This window comes from Pristiophorus japonicus, chromosome 13, assembly GCF_044704955.1.
Source record: "Pristiophorus japonicus isolate sPriJap1 chromosome 13, sPriJap1.hap1, whole genome shotgun sequence".
In the NCBI taxonomy this organism is placed as follows: domain Eukaryota; kingdom Metazoa; phylum Chordata; class Chondrichthyes; family Pristiophoridae; genus Pristiophorus; species Pristiophorus japonicus.
In genome coordinates this window covers 98045726-98067531 of record NC_091989.1, presented here as the reverse complement: position 1 = coordinate 98067531, position 21806 = coordinate 98045726, and the positions used below count along the sequence as shown (strand labels likewise).

Below are 21806 nucleotides of genomic sequence, written 5' to 3'. Positions count from 1 at the left end.
AGGTGGTGGATGGCGTGCCAATCAAGAGGGCTGCTTTGTCCTGGTTGGTGTCGAGCTTCTTGAGTGTTGTTGGAGCCGCACTCATCCCACAAGTGGAGAGTATTCCATCAGACTCCTGACTTGTGACTTGTAGTTGCTGGAAAGGCTTTGGGGAGTCAGGAGGTGAGTCACTCGCCGCAGAATACCCAGCTTCTGACCTGCTCTTGTTGCCACAGTATTTATGTGGCTGGTCCAGTTAAGTTTCTGGTCCATGGTGACCACCCAGGATGTTGATGGTGGGGGATTCGGGGATGGTAACGCCGTTGAATATCAAGGGGAGGTGGTTAGACTCTCACTTGTTGTAGATAGTCATTGCCTGGCGTTTGTGTGGCATGAATGTAACTTGTTACTTAGCAGCCCAAACCTGAATGTCGTCCAGGTCTTGCTGCATGCGGCCACAGACTGCTTCGTTTTCTGAGGAGTTGTGAATGGAACTGAACACCGTGCAATCATCAGCAAACATCCACACTTCTGACCTTATGATGGAGGGAAGTTTATGGATGAAGCAGCTGAAGATGGTTGGGCCTAGGACACTGCCCTGAGGAACTCCTGCAGCAATGTCCTGGGGCTGGGTTGATTGACCTCCAACAACTACAACCATCTTCCTCTGTGCTAGGTATGGCTCCAGCCAGTGGAGAATTTCTCCCCTGATTCCCAGTGACTTCAGTTTTACTCAGACTCCTTGATGCCACACTCGGTCAAATGCTGCCTTGCTGTCAAGGGCAGTCACTCTCACCTCACCTTTGGAATTCAGCTCTTTCATTTATGTTTGGACCAAAGCAATTCAATTCTGCTGCTGTTGGTAGCCCACAGCATCTCATGGATGCCCAGTTATGAGCTGCTAGATCTGTTCTGAATCTATCTCATTTCGCATGGTGATAATGCCACACAACATAATGGAGGGTATCCTCAGTGTGAAGATGGGACTTCGTCTGCACAAGGACAATGTGGTGATCACTGCTACCAGTGCAGTCATGGTCAGATGCATCTGTGACAGGTAGATTGGTGAGGACGAGATGAAGTAGGTTTTTTCCTCATGTTGGTTTTCTCACCACCTACTGCAGGCCCAGTCTAGCAGCTATATCCTTCAGGGCTTAGTCAGTAGTGGTGCTAACGAGCCGCTCTTGATGCTGGACATTGAAGTCCCCCACCCAGAGTACATTCTGTGCCCTTGCTACTCTCAGTGCTTCTTCCAAGTGGTGTTCAACATCGAGGAGTACTGATTGATCAGCTGAGGGAGGGCGGTTGGTGGTAATCGGCAGGAAATTTCCTTGCCCATATTTGACCTGAAGCTATGAGACTTCATGGGGTCCAGAGTCAATGTTAAGGACCCCCAGGGCCACTCCCTCCCGACTGTATACCATTGTGCCGCCACATCTGATGGGTCTGTCCTACCGGTGGGACAGGACATACCCAGAGATGGTGAAGGAGGAGTCTGGGACATTGGCAGAAAGGTATGATTCGATATGATGCAGTGTCAACTGTGGCTCAGTGGGTAGCACACTCACCTCTGAGTTAAAAGGTTGTGGGTTCAATTCCTACTCCAGGAACTTGAGTACAAAAATCTAGGTTGATACTCCAGTGCAGTGCTGAGGGAGTACTGCAATGTCGGAGGTGCCATCTTTTGAATGAGACGTTAAACCAGGTGGACATAAAAGATCCCATGGCATTATTTTGAAGAAGAGCAGGGGAGTTATCCCCGGTGTCCTGGCCAATATTTATCCCTCAAGCAACGTAACAAAAACAGATTATCTGGTCATTATCATATTGCTGTACGCAAGTTGGCTGCCACATTTCCCACATTACAACAGTGACTACACTCCAAAAAGTACTTCATTGGCTGTAAAGCACTGAGATGTCCGATGGTTGTGAAAGGCGCCATATAAATGCAAGTCTTTCTTTCTTGAGTATGACCGTGTCAGGCTATTGCTTGACTCGTCTGTGGGACAGCTCTCACAATTCTGGCCCATGTCCCCATGTATAAGTGAGGAGGACTTTGCAGGGTCGACAAGGCTGGGTGGGCCATTGTCGTGTCCGAAAGCAGTGCTGAGGGGTCCTTCCAGTTTTATTCTTATTATTGTTTCTTGCAGCAGTTTGCTAGGCTATTTAACAGTCAACCCAATTGCTGTGGGTCTGGAGTCACATACAGGCCAGACCAAGTAAGGACAGCAGATTTCTTTCCCTGAAGGACATTGGTGAGCCAGATGGGTTTTTACTGCAATCCAGTAGTTTCATGGTCAATATTACTGATACTAGCTTTTTTTTATTCCATTAACTGAATTGAAATTCCCCAGCTGCCATGGTGGGATTTGAACTCACATCTCTGGATTGTTAGTCCAGTCCTCTGGATTACTAGTCCTATAATGTAACCACTATGCTACCATTCCCTGTACCTCTGATCTTTAACCAAAGGTATGGCTGGATAGTGGGAGAACTCCTGTGGAAATTCTACCCCAAGGTATTCGGTTTTGAGTACACTAATTTTGGAAGGGTGTTAAGGCTATGGAAGGGTTTTGTGGCCTAGGTTGATTATCAGGAATGAGAGGGTTTAGTTATGAGAAGCTGGGGTTCTTTTCAATAGAACTTATGAGGTTAAGAGGAGATCTGACAGGTGTTCAAATAGTGAAGGGGTTTTGATAAGGTGAATAGGGAAAAACTATTTCCTCTGGCCAGTGAGTCAGAAACTAGAAGGCATAACAAAGATCATCAAAAGAAATTTAAGATCACCAAATGAGAGGTGAGAAGACAAGTTTTTTACACAGAGGGTTGTTAGGACATGGAATGCCCTACCAGAAATGCGGGGGGAAGCAGAAACTATAATAGATATTTTTTAAAAGGGAATTGGATAAATTATTTGAAATATAGACATTTAAAAAGGCACAACAAAGGAGCAAGTGGAATTTGCTTTCAGAGAGCTGGCACAAGTATGACGTATTTCTGTGCGGTAAAATTCTATGATTCTGTATTAACAATCCAAAACTTTCAGACACTTGTGGAAGCATCTCACTCCATGGCTCTTTACTCAAAAAGGGCAAATCAGATACGAAGCCCCAAGCACAAAGCACAATAGGGAAAGATTATTTCCTCTGGTGAGGGGATCCGTGAAGAGGGGGCCATTGATTTAAAATTGTTACTGAGAGTGAAGGGGCGAGGAGAAACGTCCATGTTTGTCTCTTTCATCGCTTGCTTTTCCTTCCTGTCTTCCCTCCCTCCTCACAACAGCTGAGCACCATTGGTTTGAGGGTTGATGGAGCATGAAATGCTTTGTCACAGGGAATCAGTTGAGGGAAGAGTAGATATGCATTTGAAGCAACAACAACAACATGTATTTATATAGCGCCTTTAACTTCCCAGGCATATTATGAGATAAAAATTTGACACCGAGCCGCATAAGTAGAAATTAGTGCAGGTGAACAAAAGCTTGGTCAAAGAGGTTTGGTTTTAAGGAACATCTTGAAGGAGGAAAGAGAGGCAGAGAGGAGGAGAGGTTTAGGCAGGGAGTTCCAGAGCTTGGGGCCTAAGCAACAGAAGGCACGACCACCAATGGTTGAGTGATTATAATCAGGGATGCTCAAGAGGGCAGAATTAGAGGAGCACAGACATCTCGGGGGGTTGTGGGGCTGGAGGAGATTACAGAATGGTGAGGCCATTGGGCAGAGGAAGATAAAGAACTACAGAGGGAGAGTGCAGCAGTGAAAATAGTTTTAGATTGCTCTAGCAAATAACTGGCACAGTTAGGATAGGCTGAATGAAAGAAAGAACGTTTATAGAGCCTTCTTCTGAGCTGTGAACTTACATGGTTCTAATCTCCATGTATGTACTCTGACTATACTTTCCTGGTTTAATTTGAAGTAATAGGTTTACCATATCCAATTTTATTTAATATTTAATATATTTGGATAAGGCCTCTCATCACTGGCCTCTCTCTGAGCTGTAAACTGGCTCTCGCCTTTTCTTGTACATAAAGGGTTTTACGCTGGGGAAACCTCCATGCAGAGTATAGGCAACTCCAGTTCCTCAAGTTCCTAAAATAATTCCAAAATAGCATGTACTACAATTACTTAGTGTGAGTTACGACCCACTCCACCACCCCACAGCCCTGTGAGCCCCACTCCACACAAACCACCTCAATACAATTTGCTTTGGTATTTTTTGTGTAAGAGGAAGCTCGGCTGTTTCATTTTTTGCTCCCAACCTTCCTGCAGGAGGTAGAACGCGTGGCCTTTCTTTGGGACAGCAGCTCAGGCCTCGAGCTGGACCGGGCCATCAGCCTAGAGAAGCTGTTGGAGCAGGACAACGGACACCAGCCATACAGCCAGCCTTTGCTGGGACGTTTTACGGTAAGGTAGAATTGAAAAGGCCTTGCTGCTACTTGAGGCCGTCTATCTAAACTGTGCATCAAGAAATGGAGAGGGGAGAGGTGCAGCATAGGGAGACTCTGAGCAAGGTCACTGCCTCGTCCATACTCGATCATCAAGGCACCTGCGGGGGTGGGGGCAGGGGGTGAGTGGGCAGAAAGCACAGGCCTGTATTTTGACACCAATATGCATTTCCCCGTGTGTCTTAGTCATTCCTCCCTGCTCTTCCTTCCCTTCCTCCTACCCTCCTGACAGTGTCAGCTCAGTTCAGTTGGTTGTGAGTTCAAGCCCAGCTCTAGAGCACATAATCTAGGCTGACACACTTTAGTGCAGTACTGACGGAGTGCCGTACTGTCAGAGGTGCTGTCCTTTAGTTGGTCCAAGAAACAGACCTCTGTCCCAGTGATTCGGGTGAATGTACTACTGGAAGAAAAGCAGGTAGTTCTCACTATGTCCTGGCCAACATTCCTCCATTAAGTAGCACCACCAAAACCAGATTAATTGGTCAATTATCCTGTTGCTGTTTGTACCACCATTGCAAATTTTAAGGGAAGACGGGATAATCATTTGAAGCCGAGGATGATAGTCCTGTTCCTATGTTTCCTATGTTCTATTTTTGTTGCTTTGCCCTTCCTTCTATCCTTCACTCTGGCTGAATTGGGCCTTTTTCAATCTTAGCTTTCTGTTCGATTCTGAACTAACCTTCAATCCCTACGTCCTATCCATCGCCAAGGCTGCTTACATAGAATTACGGCACAAAAACAGGCCATTCGGCCCAACCAGACCATGCCAGAATGATATAGTAATATAACATTATCAGCATAACTCTCTATTCCCTTCTCCCTCTTGCACTTAGTTAGCTTCCCCTTAAATGCCTCAATCATTCCCTGCGGCAGAGAGTTCCACATGCTCACCACTCTCTAGGTAAAGAGGTTTCTTCTGAATTCTCTATTTGATTTCTTGGTAACTATCTTATATTAAGGGCCTCTAGTCACTTCCGCAACCTCACACACCTGGAGCTGCTGCCTCGGCCTCACTGCTGCAAAAACCCTTGTCCAAGGTAAACCCTTGTCCATGGGTTTGTCACCTCTCGACCAGCTCTCTCCATTGCTCTCCTTGCCGGCCTCCTGTGCTCCAACTTCAGCTTTAACCCTAGCTGCCTGTATGCTGTCCTGCACCATGGCCCAATCACATGTGACCATCCCCACTGTCCTCACTGACCAACATTGGCTTCCTGACCCTCAGCACATTGAGTTTAAAATCCTTGTGTTCACATGGCCTCGCACCCTCCTACCTCTGCAACCTCAGCACCTTGCACCAGCTCTCACACCCTACAGTCCTCTGACTACTGCCCCATGTGCATTCCCCTTACTTGCACAAGGCCTTCAGTCACCTCAGCCCTACTCTCTGGAACTCCTTCCCTAAACTGTCAGCTACTCCTCTTCCTGTGGCCTATTCCTGTTTCTATCTTACCATATTCCTGTGGCTACAGAGGAGAGAGCAGGGCAGTGGGATCAACCGTGGCTCTGTGGGTAACACTCTCGCCTCTGAATCAGAAGGTTATGGGTTCAAGTCCCACTCCAGGGACTTGAGCACAAAAATCTAAGCTGGCACTCCAGTGCAATGCTGAGGGAGTGCTATGCTGTTGGAGGTGCCGTCTTTCAGATGAGACATTAAACCGAGGCCCTGTCTGCTCTCTCAGGTGGATGTAAAAGTTCCCATGGCACTATTTCAAGGAGTTATCCCCAATGTCCTGGCTAATATTTATCCCTCAATCAACATAACAAAAACAGATTATCTGGTCATTATCACATTGCTGTTTGTGAGAGCTTGCTGTGCGCAAATTGGCTGTAACGTTTCCCACATTACAACAGTGACTATACTCCAAAAGTACATAATTGGCTGTAAAGCACTTTGAGACATCTGGTGGTTGTGAAAGGTGCTATAGAAATGCAAGTCTGTATTTCTTTCTAAACCCCATCCACCTCACCACTTCTTTCGCCACCTGTCAGAACCAAATCAAAACTTATCTTTCAACCAGTCTCCTCTCTGAACTCTCCCACCATGGCTTGATAACGGTACCTCTTTAATGTTTGTTTAAATCATCTTGGGACATTTTTCTATGTTAAAGGCTCCTTATTAATGAAATTCGGCCACAGCATGTTACTTTTTACAATAGATGCCATGAAGTTCTTTGATATTTATTGATCATTTGAAGGATTAAAAATGTTGGCATAATAGTCTGTCATATTAAAGATTATCACACATCTGCAACGCACTGTCTACCCACAATCATAATAGACAATTGAGCATGCCCATTGACTGCTATAGAACTGACTGCCAGTGGATGCTGCCACCTACTGGAATCTAAATTAACTTAACTGAGTAAGAGAAAAACAGAAGCCTTCACTTTACATAGAAAGAAAATAAAGACTTGGATTTATGTAGCGCCTTTCACGACCACCGGACGTCCCAAAGCGCTTTACAGCCAATGAAGTGCTTTTTGAAGTGCAGTTGCTGTTGTAATGTAGGGCCTGATTACATCTCCCCCAAACATCTAAAAGCATTTCACACACAATTAATTATTTTGAAGTTCAGCGGCAGTTGTTATGTTGGTAAATATTGCAGCCAATTTGTAAAAAGCCAGGTCCATAGAATGTTTACAGCACAGAAGGAACCCATTCAGCCCATTGTGTCTTTTTGCGAGAGCAGTCTAAAGCTGATCCCTCTGCCCCGCTCGCTCCTCTGTGGCTAGAGGAACATGGTAAGATAGGAACCGGAATAGTGCATTCAGCCCCTCGAGCGTGCTCCGCCATTCAATTAGATCATGGCTGATCTGTACCTCAACTCCATTTTCCTGCCTCTGGTCCATATCCCTTGATACCCTTACCCAACAAAAATCTATTAATCTCAGTCTTGAAAATTTCAATTGATACAGAATCCACAGCCTTTTCGGGCAATGGGGGGAGAGAATTCCACATTTCCAATACTCTGCGTGTGTAAAAGTGCTTCCTGATGGAGGAAGGTGACAAGGCCAAGGTGATTATCTAGAAGACATCAAGGAGGAGAAAGAAGCAGAATGCACCCTCACAGTCATACTGGATGTCATTGTGACTTTGGTCAGGTTTGGTAGTTGGGTTAAAGAGGCTGGAGCAGGGAGTACAGAAGGGGCTGGAGCAGGGAGCATGGGGAGAGGCAGGCACATAACAGGGACGCAATGACATGTTCAAAGACCTTGAAGAAAAAAGGCAGGTGAGAGATGGGACAGTAGTAGGAAAGGATGGATAGATCAAGCAGGGTTTTTAAGGGGAAAGAGGCTGGGCCTGACCAAAGCGAGCTATTGACAATAGCATGGGGACCAGGAAGGGCAGCAGTGATGAGGGGTTAGTGGGAAGAGCACTAAGGGAATAGAAGGTGCATCTCATGGAAGGATCTTGGAGAGGGCTGGATTGGGCAGGGCGCAGTTAGCTGGTGATAATCTAATCTGAGGCTTCAGATAATATAAAGTGCTCGAGCTTTGGTCATGAGTAAGATTACTGCCTTGGAATCACTTCATGCCATCTATAAACCTAACATTGAATGTCATGTAGTGTCCTTCCGAGCACATTTCCCAAAAGTACATCTACCCCTCCTCCAGCCTCACACAGAATGCACCTGGCCAGGATTAGGAGGCAAACCATATGGTCCCAACATTGGTGAGGGGTTGTGCCAGTGTCCCAGTTTGGGGAACTCCCTCAGAAACGGTGTAGATCTGCTTCTCCGTTTCCTGCTGACGTTGTCAAGGCGGAGCCTGTGTCTACTCCATATAAGGCAAATGACAGGGTGAGGTGGGGACTCCCTAGGCTGGAATTCCCGCAGCTGGGCCTCATAGTCAGGACCTCATGGATTAGTGGTCGTCAGTATGCCAAGAAAGATGAGGTGTGCTGACCTCCACAAGGGCACATGTGGGCCCAGCTGGTGAGCTACAAGCCTCACAAGAGGCAGAACGTGTTTTCCTGGATCAGATCCCTTGCTCGGGGGGCCAATCAGGTTGTTTCCAGGATCTGCACCACCCTATTGCCACCGGCAGGCTGGCATGGGGCAGGAGGTCCCCTAAAGATGCTCCCAAAGTGGTGCTGGTGCCCACCTATTCCACACAAAGGAAGTGCCCTCCCACCTACCCTGGCATGCGGCAAACCCCGAGTGGGCTGGGCACGTGGGCAGCTGTGGGCACTGTAATGTATTTGCTTCATGGGTTATTTGCTTAAGAATTCATAGCAACACATAGCTATTAAGAATTGGGTGGTTTATTAGCAAAGGTTTAACAATCACACTACACATTACCAGTTCATCCACCATGCTCATAACCACCTGCCTCATCGTGGATCCCCCAAACCCAACTGGCTAGGGTTTTATTGAGTCTTGTAAACATCATGTGATTAGCTAAGCCACTCATAACTCAACAGCTCTACAACTATTTTAAGTTGCACCTGTAAATCAAGTAAATCAAGTGCCCCCTGGTTAAATGGGGGACAATAAAACCGACACAATTAAATAAATTAAACTTTGGACAATCAACTGGATCAAATTAAAATTTGGTTGCCAGGGGTGATGAGGCACTCCAGTCCCTCTGGCGCCCACCTCTCGCGGAAGGCCGCGAGCGTACCGGTGGACACCCCATGCTCCATCTCCAGGGACACCCTGGCTCGTATGTATCCGCGGAAGAGAGGCAGGCAGTTGGGCTGAACAACCCCCTCGATCGCCCGCTGCCTGGACTGGCTGATGGCCCCCTTGGCCATGCCCAGGAGCAGTCCTACGAGCTGACCCTCCGACCTGCCCGCTCCCCTCTGCACAGAATGCCCAAAGATCAGGAGTGTGGGACTGAAGTGCAACCAGAATTTGAGGAGCAGCCCCTTCAACTAATGGAATGGGGCTGCAACCTCGCACATTCAACATATACATGGAACATGGACTCCTCCAGACTGCAGAGATCAATAGCTCTACACACCTGTGAGCATCCTCACCAGTGCATACATTACAGACATGATCCCATAGCTGCCCAGATCACTGCCCGTGAAATTTGGGGGCCTTTACTTTTATCTTTTGGATAAAGCTGCATCACGTATTTGTCAAGGCTGCAGTTCTTAAAGACTAACTGGAACTTTCTTTCTGTCTTCATCCTGTCTGACTTGTGCAGATGGGAGCGCTGCCACTCAACCTTATCAATGTTCATCTTAAGGCAAAGCAGCGTCCTGGAGTCATGTCTGGCATTCCGCACAAACCCTTGGAAATGAGCAGGCTCCGACCACACCTTGCAGGTATAGCCATTACATTCCGTTAAAATGAGTTTTGCTTTCATCAAAATACAGGATATGATGGAAAAAAGCCAAAAGTCACGCTAAGTTCACCGGGTCACTTGGAAATGATGTTGTCGTTACAAGTCTCGAGAGTGCAGTAGCCCAGTGCTTAACAGCTCAGTCACTGGAGGAGCGCAGGACTGGCGATGCAACAGGAACTTGCATTTATATAACTCCCTCAACATAGAGAAACATGTCGAGGTGCAGTATAGAGGAAGAAAGGAGCGGACACTGAGCTGAGCCGTTGTGGAAGAGCTAAAAGAGGTTGCAGAAGAGATGGGTGTTGAGAAAGTTTTAAAGGCAGAGAGAAAGAAGGAATGAAAAAGACAGAGAGAGAGCAAAAGGAAGAGCGTGAAAGAGAGAGACATATACAGACAGAGAGTAGTATGGGAGGGGGAGCGGCAGGTGTGGTTTAGAGTTCCTGAGAATACATACGTGATCTAAAAGAATCTGCATCAGTGAGGGAGAGGGAAATACACAGGAGGCCAGAGCTGGCGGATTGGATTGCACAGACGGGACATTAGGTTGGAAGAGTTGTAAAGGTTGGAAAAACTCTTTATTTCCTTCTCCTCAGTCATAGATAGACAGCCTGCCACTATCTCATTTGACCGAAGGAGGCTAGGGCAGTGGGCTCGTGAGGACCCATCCTTGACTTTTGCTCATCTCGCGATAGAGAGGTGCCAGGTGTAATGTATGCAGCTATGAGTATGCTCACAGGTTTGTAGAGCTATTGGTGCGGAGGGGAGCAGGCAGGTCGGAGGGCCTCCTCGTAGGACTGCTCTTGGGCATGGCCAAGGGGGCCATCAGCCAGTCCAGGCAGCGGGCGGTCGAGGGGGTCATTCAGCCTGACTGCCTGCTTCTCTTCCGCGCCTACATCCGGGCCAGGGTGTCCTTAGAGATGGAGCACGCGGTGTCCACCGGTATGCTCGCGGCCTTCTGCGAGAGGTGGGCGCCGGAGGGACTGGAGTGCATCATCACGCCCGGCAAACAAATTTTAATTTAATCTTAATGTCTAAAGTTTAATTTGCTTAAGTTGTCGGTTTTAGTGCCCCCCCCCCCCCGCCCCGCCACCCCACCTTTTAGCCAGGGGGCACTTGTATAATTTGTGTTTTGGTGCCCTCAAAAAAACAAGAAAAAAAACAAGGGGGCACTTGATTGAAAGTTTCTGCTTTAGTGGCCCCCCCCCCCTTAATCAGGGGCCACTTGATTTAATGATTTAATTGTTCACAACAAAATAGTTGTAGAGCTGTTGATCCACCAGCACGCTCACAGCCTTCTGCAAGAGGTGGACACCAGAGGGACTGGAGTGCATCATCACCCCCAGCAACCAAATTTTAACTTGACCGTTTAATGTCAAAAGTTTAATTTGTTAATTTGTCGGTTCTAGTGCCCCTTTTAAGGAAGGCACTAGATTTATAGTTTAATTAAAATAATTATAGAGCTGTTGAGTTGTGAGTGGCTTAGCCAGTCACGTGATGTTCATAAGACTCAATAAAACCCCAGCCAGTTGGGTTCAGGGGATCCACGATGAGACAGGTGGTTGTGAGCCTGGTGGGTGAACTGGCAATGTGTAGTGTGATTGTTAAACCTTTTGTTAATAAACCAACTAGTTAGTAATAGCAACGTGTTGCTATGAATTATTACGCAAAGAACCCATGAAGCAAATACATTGCACCAGGTCACAAGCATCTGCCCCGCCCACCATGTACTAGCCCAAAGCCTCCTAGCAGCAGTGTAATTGGCATCAACTGAAATTAGCAGGAGATCTTCAGCTCTTCTGTTGTACCTTCTACGGGAGGGTGGCGGAACCCCCAGCCAAACTGGGTAAATGGCTGAAAACGGTTATTTACACCGTTTGGGCGTTCCAATAGTCTGTTACCAAAGTATGATGCTGGACCTGGGATTACACTGCGGAATTTTACCATCCATCCCTCCCCCCGCCCCACACGCCAGTTCTCAACAGTACCAGAGGATTGCCGTCTGTGCACAGGTTTCAATGGCTCAGTATGCAAGCCATACAGAGCGGGCTGATTCCAGGTCGACCCTCAGTCCCTGCTGAGTTAACTGGGCTCAGATGGGATGGCACTCAGGATTCCACCCACTCTCCAGTTCTGCCCGGAAGTGGATGTCAATCAGCCCGTCAACACTCAGGGGAGAAGAGATGATTTTAACTTCCAGTGGGGGCGGAGAGGGGCCGGTTGTCGATCGGCTGCCAGTTTTAGCATCCGCCGACTCTCGCCATTGTGCTGAATCATTGACCCCGACCTTGATTCCCTTGCTCCGCGGCATGCGTAGTAACTCGTCGTACATCATACAAAAAAAGGGCTCAGGTTTTAAGATAATTTGCAGAAGAACCAGAGGGAAGATGAGTAAAATATCTTGATTACACAGCGAGTTGTTCTGATCTGGAATGCGCTGCCTGAAAGGGTGGCGGCAGCAGGTTCGATAGTAACTTTCAACAGGGATTTGGATATATACTGGAAGGGGAGAAACCTGCACAAAGTGTGGAGGACTGGGATCAATTAGGTTGCTCTTTCAAAGAGCACGGAAACAATAGGTCGAATGGCCTCCTTCTGTGCTCTATGATTCTCTGAGTTTTGAAGATTCAAATAGAGCACTTATACTCTGAAGCTCTCTGACAGATTCTCCCCATCAGATTACATTGCTGAGCTGAGCGATATTCTCTTTTTTGTCTTTTAGACCAGAAGCAGCTCATCATTTTGGGGCACTTTGGTTTGCAGCCCGATGCCATTGAGTTCAACGTACTGCGAGAAAACTGCTTCCAGCACTGTGTTCCCAGTGACACATTCACCAACATCAGCAGCAAGAACAAGAATGGCGAAGACTCTCAGGACAATATCTGGTGGAACCAGCAGGCCCAAGTTGCTTACACAGGTAGGAACCATCTCACTGCCCCTTACTCATGGGAAGCAAACGACAGTTTCCACCAAATGGCTTCCTCTTAAAGTATCAGGGGTTGAAATTTGTTCCCGCAGTTATTGAGGTAGTGACACTGGCTGAGTGCTGATTTTTAGCTCCTCTCCAGCGGTAGCGGGTGGCATAAGAAACCGAATTTCAACCCCTCTGTGTCTGTTGAGATAGTCTTCAGACAGTGAAGAGCATGGCTAAAGTTATCTCAATCAGTGAGACGATGATGACATTGTGTCACTGAACACATCTGCTGCCTTCTAATTTTTGGTGATTAATTGCAAAAATCCCAGTCATTTCCTCCGCTCCCTCACCCCAAAGCCTAGAGATGCAAAGACCAATTGTGTGCCCTCATTGTCGCTTCTAGCAATGTGGTAGAATTTCCACCTGATTTAGAATGGAGCAAGGTTTGAACCCTGCTCCAGACAGTCCCGGTGAGTGGAGACCAGAGCTCCGGTTCTGAATTCTAGATTGGCATCCGGTAGCTGTGGGTGCACTCCCCCATCCCCCCCCACCGCTGTATCCCCTGTCCCACCGTATGGGTTGCGGGAGCCCATAAAAACCTCCTGTTGTATAGGACGAACCACCCTATCAGCCGGTATAAAGGTGGTTAGGGCCACAGAAGGAGCGTCCATGTCACAGCCTGTTAATCAGCCTACAATTCCTCTACTACTTCACATTAGTCTCCACTGGAAGAGTGTGCAGATACGACAACAATTATTGCTCCTTTTCAGACCAAAAGTTTGAACCTATGACATTCTTGCTCTATATGCTTTAGTGCACTAAGGCAGTAAGTTGTTAAACCATGAAACCTTTGATTCACAGAGATCATTTGAAATAAATGACTTCTTGTTGTTGTGAGCTTGACCTTAGATTTCTTGGTACTGTTGTTAAGTGTGGCAGCTGTGTCATTGCCGAAACTTCTCAGCCTGTTGAAGGCATCTCATCTCTTTGTTTGTGCTCTTCACAGGGCGATGGGGAGTGATTCGACAGGGTCTCAGCAGTCCCTGGATACCAAATGGTTGGAAATGGGGAGGAATCGTATCTCAGCATTGCCCAGTTTGGATTGAGTTCTTCATTGACGAGAAACATACTGGAAATATTGTTCTGCACTGAATAACAAATCTGCTTTAAGAATGACAGAGAAAATGGCCCACCATTACTATTTGAAACTGTTTTTTGTTTAGTTTGTTTTCAATCCAACAAGATAATTCAGCAATGGTGCAGGCAGAAACCCTCATCGCATTTACAAAGTGTTTGGATGTGCACCTGAAGTGCTGTAACCTACATGGTTACGGACCAGGAGCTGGAAAATGGGATTAGGCTGGATAGCTCTTTTTTGGCTGGCACAAACATGATGGGCCTTCTGTGCTGTAAATTTCTATTATTCTATGATTAACTAACTTAATCTAGTTAGACCAAGGGATCCTTCTAATTCACGCACCTGCAGATAATTCTGATTTACTGCAAAACTTGGGGAAAAAAACTGGGAGTTATGTGTAACCCAGGATCCTCACATCTCCCCCTGGACATGGAAGCTATTGAATTTGAAGCATGGTCTGGTTGAAATCTAGTTTGAAGGTTACTAGAATGCATCGTGGAGCCTTGAGTTGGATCAGACTTGGATTCTGCCTTTTGCCTTTAGGCTCCTGAACATTTTAGTTCTGCAGTACTGCCCAGAGGAACCAAATGATGCATGGTCTTATCTTGGAGTTTACCATAACTTACAAATCCTTACTAATCCTAACGGATGTCAATAGACTCTCAGATTCAGATCAGCATTCCACAATGTGCACAGTCCAGGTTAGTCTGCTCTCATTGGCCATTCCAATTTTTAACAATGTCATGAATTCTTTATCAAAGAAAGTTGTGTCTGTAAAATTCAACGGGGGTTCTCCTGATTCCCTGTCCTAACTCCGGTGGGAAACTCCTGCGGAATTTCAGGGCCTGCATATTTAACTTCTAACTTCATTACTTCGAAATTGGTGGAAAGCAGAATTCGGAGATTTTCAATATTCTTCAACTAGTAGGTATTAATGACTAGTTCAGATCATTTTGGCCTCAGCCATTAGCGGCAAATGCCCAAGAAGACAAGTGTCAGAAAAAGTTCTGCATTTCCACCAGCCGACGTATGATTTTCTCTCTCCACCTCTGAGTGGCGGCTCATACAGGGGTACAGTTCCAGAGATGTTAGTACACATCTCACACCTCACCCGAGTGGCTATTGTAAACCTGGACAGGGAGTGTCAATCAGTTATTCAATCACAGAGACATCATCCACACAGGTGCACTTTGCAGCAGCAGTCACTGGACTGTAATCAGGCGCAGAAATTTGATGCTTTTCAGGCTTTTAAAATGTTCTCTGTTTCCACAGTTGTGTGTATTTCCTTGAGCAGAATTTACTGCTGTTCCACAGGAAGTGTCTTTCTTATGAGCTGCACCCTTGTAGTGGCTCAAAGGGACAATCAACCTAACTGTGGTAAATTGAATATTGAAATTTATGTAGGATTCCCACAATTGTCTTTTAACAGTTCAAAGGTGGAAACACCAAACTTTAGACCAGACTTATACAAGCTAAAATCACATGGTATTTATTTACACATTAGCAGAAGTATCACACATTTGGCATAAACTATAAAATGAGGTTTTATTGCCATACATAAACCACAGGAGTGGACAATGTCCAAAGATAGATTCGTTTTTAGATTTTACCTCTACCAACTAGAAGGACAAGGGCAGCAGGCGCATGGGAACACCACCAAATTCAAGTCACACACAATCCTGACTTGAAAGTATATCTCCATTCCTTCATTGTCGCTGGGTCAAAACCCTAGAACTCCCTCCCTACCAGCATTGTGGGAGCACCTTCACCACACAGACTGCAGTGGTTCAAGAAGGCAGCTCACGATCACCTTCTCAAGGACAACTAGGGATGGGCAATAAATGCTGGCCTTGCCCACATCCCATGAACTAATAAAAAAAACATTTCCACCTTTTTCTCTAATGTGTTCAGCATATATAAAGGACTTCAATAAGGAATCTTTTGTTCTTTCAACATTCAAAATCTTCTTAAAATACACTCGGGAATCTTCTATGTTTTCTTCCTGATTGAAATTGGACATTTACTGGTCTTTCCCCAGGGCCTATGGGAAGTAAGACTTTCTCTGAAGATAAATATTAAAATTATTTGTGGGATGCAGGCGTCACTAGCAAGACCAGCATTTATCCCTAGTTGCCCTGAGAAGGTGGTTGTGAGTCTTCTTCTTAAACCCCCAGTAGTGGTTTCATACAACTGAGTGGCTTGCTAGGCCATTTCGGAGGGCAGTTAAGTGCAAACCATGTCTCTCCCATAATTCCAGCGAGAGACCAGCAGAACCCAAAGGGAAAGAGGGTAAATCGTCCTTTTCAGCCATTTCTCTCCAAGTTCCACTAGTCTCATACCAGAGTCACAGTAGGGAACCAGGAAAAGCCCAGTGCAAATTTCGGGCCTATATGTCCGATTTTCTTTTGATGTTTGGAGAACTGAGTCATGACTGAATGAACAATGGAAAAACTTTGAGTTTTTCATCCTTAAAAGAGGTGACTGAGAGAGAACCTTCTGGAGCTCTATAAAATAGATAACAATAGTAAATAATATTGAAAAGGTAGATTCAGAACACTAAATTAAACCATGACAGTTGGATAAGCTACATCAAAAAAAAGCATGCGGAATCCTACATTTTATTAATGGGGCAAGTTGTACAAAATCAAAGAGATGATCTCAAACCTGTACAAACTAGAGTTTGAATATTGATGTAGGTTTTCAATTTGTCGGCTGGACATTAAACTGGGGCTGTGGATTGGGCATCCGTTATAGAAACCGAATGGGTTTCATTTCCATTGATTTCAAAATGGGGGGGGGAGCAGGAGGGTGGAGACCCAGAACTCTGTCACATTGATAATTTCAATGGAAAATGGTTGACCTGGTGCTAATCCTGTTTAACACCTCAAATAGGGAAATCAGCTATTATCGCCATGACTACCAACAGCATGGAAACAGAAGTTATTTTTTTATTGGCCAAAACCTTTAATTATCACTTTCAACAATCAGTTTTCTGAGAATCTTGCCTGTGGCTGGTTGGCAATAGGCCAGTCACAACTGAGGAAACTGTTGTGGTCAGAGATGGTTTGTAGCGATATGGACTCAGCCTGTAATCCCTTCCAGCACGATGGGAAAAAAACAGCCTTTGTCCCGACCTGAACTCAGATGTCACTAATGATGGTAAAAAAATGGTTCCTTGCTCCCCTGTTTTTATTTCCTCCATTTCCATAATGTAGCCTCCACTGGCCCTTGTGCAACTAATAGGATCGACATGTAATCCAACTCCCACTGTCACCGTCTCAGACTGTGGCGTGTTAAACATGAAGGCCTCAGGCTTGTCTTCTGATGAATCATGTGGACCTGTGCTGACCCAGTTACAGTTTGAGCGTATGAGTATCCAGGATTCATGCCTCATCCGTCACATGGGATGTCATGTACAAATCTGAAGACACAAGTTACACAGAGGATGTGTCTTAAAGGAACACAGCTTTCATCAAAAAGTGTTTAGCAAATGCAATTTAAAAACAATTTACAAACATGTAATGTGATTACTTGAATTGGATTGAAGTTCTTCAACATGTCACTCACTCATGGCACAAATGGTACACAATCTTCTGGCTTTTCTTCCTCCCTGTCTAAAAAAAACTGATTAGTCGGACACTTTTTCTTGAAGAAAGTGCACCTTTAATTCTTCAGATTCTTGGTATAAATAGAATGTTTATTTTTCCCTTTTCTCCCCTGAAAGCACTGACTCATGCTGGGTTACAGCACCACAGACTTTGGCAACTCTCTGGTACCTAACTCAAGTGGTCAATCTCCATCAGCGAGCCTGAATGTGAGTGTTGGCAGGCTATTTTACCATGGTGGGTAGGAGGGGCGGGGGGGGGGAGCCATCAAAGGCTCACTTAATGTCCTTGCACCCATGCTTGCCAGCAGAGGTTGCTGGAGAATGATCAGGATTGGGAACTCTGGCTTATAACCCAAGGGTACTGGGACTAACTGTAGAGTCCAACTGCTGCCCTGACTCAACCCAGCCTGGAGCTAAACCAGGGGACCCTCCTGGTTTACATGGCTCAGGCCGACCGAGCAGTGGAATTTATGGGCTGAGCCATCGGGGTTAGCCACAACACTTGATATTTTTGACACGGGTGTCAATGAGATTGTCAATGAGATTGACTGGCTGCTTAAAATGTTGACCTCAATTGGATAGTGGGGAGAGGGAGGGGGGAGGAATTGACCAGGGTTCCTACTGTTGATCGCAAACCCGCGACTACTGCTGGAAATACATCTGTGGACAGTGGCTGAGGACTCAACTGTAATTTCCACCGGCTCTAGTTGCATAACGAACAATGTCCCCTTGCCTAAGATAATGTATAACCCAACTGCATCGTAGCAAGGACTCAACATCTTCAGGGGAGGCAGGGGGGAGAAACAGACTGAAAAATAAAATTCTTCTGGTCACTTCCTGTTGCGTGCTGTTAGAAGACAGTTCAACTTTTCCACAAGTCTTTCAAATCTGCACAATGAGCATTCCACTTTACCCAGACAGAAGAAGTCAACTGTTCCTCTATTGAACCATGGATACAAAATGGCTATCCAAATACTAACCGAATGTAACTTGTTTGATTCTAGTATATTTTTTGTTAAGTTATTTGAAGATGAGCACTTTTTTGGGAACTGTGTTTGTTGTGTGACGGTTTGTTTCACCGTTATTGACTGTTGCCATTTCTTTTGCCAGTACTGGAATTAAAATCACCACGACGGTCAGGAATTTTATAAACCGTGCTTGTTCCGGTCATTCTTTCCTTCCACTCTCACTGGGTTTATTGTGTGTCATTCTTATGTACAACCAAATGAATCACTGAGCTCTCTCTTACTGACCTCCAGTATGCAGTTCCCCCCTCCCCCAGTTCTTTGTAAACAGGGCATCCCAACATGGGATTTGCAGGGATTTACAGAGAAATAAGACTCACGATGGCATGCACAAGTAGGATATGGGCCCAGCATGCAACGGAGATTAGTTCCCGTAAACCTCTGCTCCCCATTGTATGTCTAATTTTGTTCAATTAGATGGTTATATTTTGTTCTATTAGATGGTTATATTAGGTGGTTCCTCGGGCCACCTACCATCAAGGGTGCTACTCGGCGCCGAGCTTGCAGCCAATATCTTGCCGTAGGCAACTAGGCTCATACAGCAGTGCCTGATCTCCAGTCGTCTTGGACCCCCTTGCCACTTGACCAAGACCTTTCTCAGCTAAGCCCGTGTGGTAGCCGGTGTGCAATGGCTACCACACGTTAAAAGAATTCACGCACAGGCATTTTCCACACCGTTAACATGAAGTTCGGGACATGGAACGTCAGGACCCTCATGGACAATTCCAAATTAGTAGTACAAATAACGCCCAATTAAGTCAGCTCCTTCCAAAGGCAATCTCCCCTATCAAGGACGCTCCCTCACTTATTTAGGGGTAGAAATTTGTCTCGGGTGATGACTTATAGTGTTGGATCGGTCGCCCATTATACACAGTGCCTGATATCTTAATCCCATTTACTGTGATACTATGTGTTTTATGCCACCGCTCGAGACAAATTTCTGCACCTTAATCTCCTAACGCCGTAACTACAGGGGCAGAACCTCCATGGCACAATCATGAGGGGGGCCAAGGATTGCCAACCCGCCAGGATTGTTGGGAAATCTCCAGGAATTACAGACTGATCTCCTGGACACTGCTGCAAGCAACCCCGGAGACAAGTCCAAGGTGTTGAGAAAGATTGTGTGCTTTTTACATTTTCTTTTTAACATTTTGTTAGTTGTGAAAATACTGGAGCTGGGCGAGGTGGTTGGAGATGGGAGGTCATGTGGTGAAACCTCCAGGACTGCATTCAACGAGAGTTGGCAAACCTACAGTGGGCCACACAGCCAATTCAACCTTGTGCACAAGTTCCTGACCCCAATACTAAACGTATTGACCGGGCCGGGTTAAAAGAGATCGTGGGTTAGATTTGGCCCATTGACTGCATGCCCCACTGCTGTCCTAAGGGAGAACTTGATATAAGTAGAGAACAGCAAAACTCCAGAATATTTAATCATCTTTATATCTCCAATGTTCAACTTGGGACTGCAATCCTCCTTGCACAACACTGCTGCATAACAGTGTGTCCTATGAGGAGTATTTAAACACATCCTTGTCCATACCCATGCCTATAACCAACAACTCCGTTCCAACCAGCTACTTATCCAACTCACCTTTGAGCCCCAATCTCTTCTGCTGGGAGTCAGACCCACATACTCACGTCTCTTGTCGCAGGAAAGAAGTTTCATCTAATCTCTCATCTCCCTCGATAATTGTCAGTATTGAAGCTCAGTCTCTACTTCTCCATTCCTGGCCTAAGTCAATAAACAACCTGCTTATATTGTGTGCCACCTTCACACTAGTGCTTCCAATATGTCTTCCTTTTTTTGCAACCGAGGATGTACATCCGCTATGATTGAAAGGGCCCTCGACCATGTCCGTTCCATTTCCCACACTTCCGCACCCCTTCCCCTCCCTCACTGAACCACAATATGGTTCCCCTTGTCTTCACCTTCCACCCCACCAACCTCCAGAATCAACGAATCAACGGATCACCTCCTCCACCTCTAGCTACCATCACATTTTCCCCTCCCCATCCACTTTCAACAGTCCGAAGGGACCATTCCCTCTGCAACACCCTGGCCCACTCTTCCAGCACCCCCTCCCCTTCCCACGGCACCTTGCCATCCAAGCACAAGAGATTCAACACCTGCCCTTTCACCTCCTCCCTTCCCAACGTCCAGGGCCCCAAATACTCCTTCCAGGCGAAACAGCGATTTATTTGTACTTCTTTCAATTTAGTATACTGTATTCGCTGCTCACGATGTGGTCTCCTCCACACTGGGGAGGCCAAGTGTAGATTGAGCGATTGCTTTGCAGAACACCTCCATTCAGTCTGCAAGCGTGACCCCGAGCTTCTGGGTGCCTGTCGTTATTCCCCGCTCCACTCCCACTCTGACCTCTCTGTCCTCGGCCTCCGACACTGTTCCACTGAAGCTCAATGCAAGCTCAAGGAACAGCACCTCATCTTTGGACTAGGCACTTTAAAACCTTCTGGACTCAATATCGAGTTCAACAATTTCAGATCATAACCACTGTTCCCATTTTTTCGGACAGCAGCTTCTGGTAATGATTCTGCTGTCACCAGTTACAACTCCTCTAGACCCATCTTTTGTTTCATTACTTGTACCATTACCATCTCCTTTTTGCCTCGCACCATCATCCCTTTTGTCATTTAGTCACTCCTGCATTACATCTAAGCACAGACCTTCCCTTTTGTTCTTTCCTCCCCAACCCCCTCCCCCATTCCCTGCCTCTGTACTTCCTTAAAACCTCTTACATCTGTAACGTTTTCCAGTTCTGACGAAAGGTGACCTGAAACATTAGCGCTGTTTCTCTCTCTAAAGATGCTGTCTAGTCTGCTGAGTATTTCAAGCATTTTCTGCTTACATTGACTACATCTCAGCCTCCGTTTTTTAAAGACCTGAAACAGGTCTCCTCTCAGAACTCACCCTGTTTTCTTTGAAATAGTGCTGTGGGATCTTTTCCATGCACCTGAGGGGGCAGATGAGTTCTCGGTTTACCATCCCAAGGCACCTCTGAGAGTACAGTCCTCAGTACTGCACTGAAGCATCACCCTTGATTGTGTGCTGAAGTCTCTGGAGTGGGACTTGATCCCATGACCTTCCGATTTTAGGATAGCAAAATAATTAAGAAAAGACTGATACTATAAATAGACACTGCCATTACAGCTTAAATATCACAGTAGCTAAATGTTTAAGTTCAATGATTATACACACACAGCAATTTTCAGAATACATGTTTAATTTCTGTGATTTCAAGCACTGAGAAACATGTAAGAAATGATGTGTCAGGGCTTTCCAGGAGCTGGGAAGGAGCAAGGTGCTGTAATGGTGACATTATAGTGAACTCTATTTCTTGTGAGCCAATGTGGGGGAGCCTCTTCTAACAGCCTTTTCCACACCGTCAA

General features: G+C 46.0%; 1 protein-coding gene and 1 long non-coding RNA gene across 2 annotated transcripts in view; one reads left to right on the top strand and one right to left on the bottom strand.

Annotated features, from left to right (window-relative positions):
* LOC139278147 (endonuclease/exonuclease/phosphatase family domain-containing protein 1-like) overlaps window positions 1–13777 on the top strand; it is a 30323-nt gene extending 16546 nt beyond the window's left edge. The window contains exons 4-7 of the mRNA XM_070896803.1: window positions 4245–4379; window positions 9574–9694; window positions 12434–12628; window positions 13632–13777. Coding sequence (XP_070752904.1) covers window positions 4245–4379; window positions 9574–9694; window positions 12434–12628; window positions 13632–13777 — 597 coding nt within the window. The remainder of the gene's footprint in view (window positions 1–4244; window positions 4380–9573; window positions 9695–12433; window positions 12629–13631) is intronic.
* Window positions 13778–17091: 3314 nt separating this feature from the next.
* Window positions 17092–21400, bottom strand: LOC139278050 (uncharacterized). Its single transcript, XR_011596203.1, has 3 exons — window positions 21328–21400; window positions 17295–17377; window positions 17092–17184 (listed from the first exon to the last, which is right to left on the bottom strand). It is a non-coding gene; the product is annotated as an uncharacterized lncRNA (long non-coding RNA).
* Window positions 21401–21806: the final 406 nt, after the last annotated feature.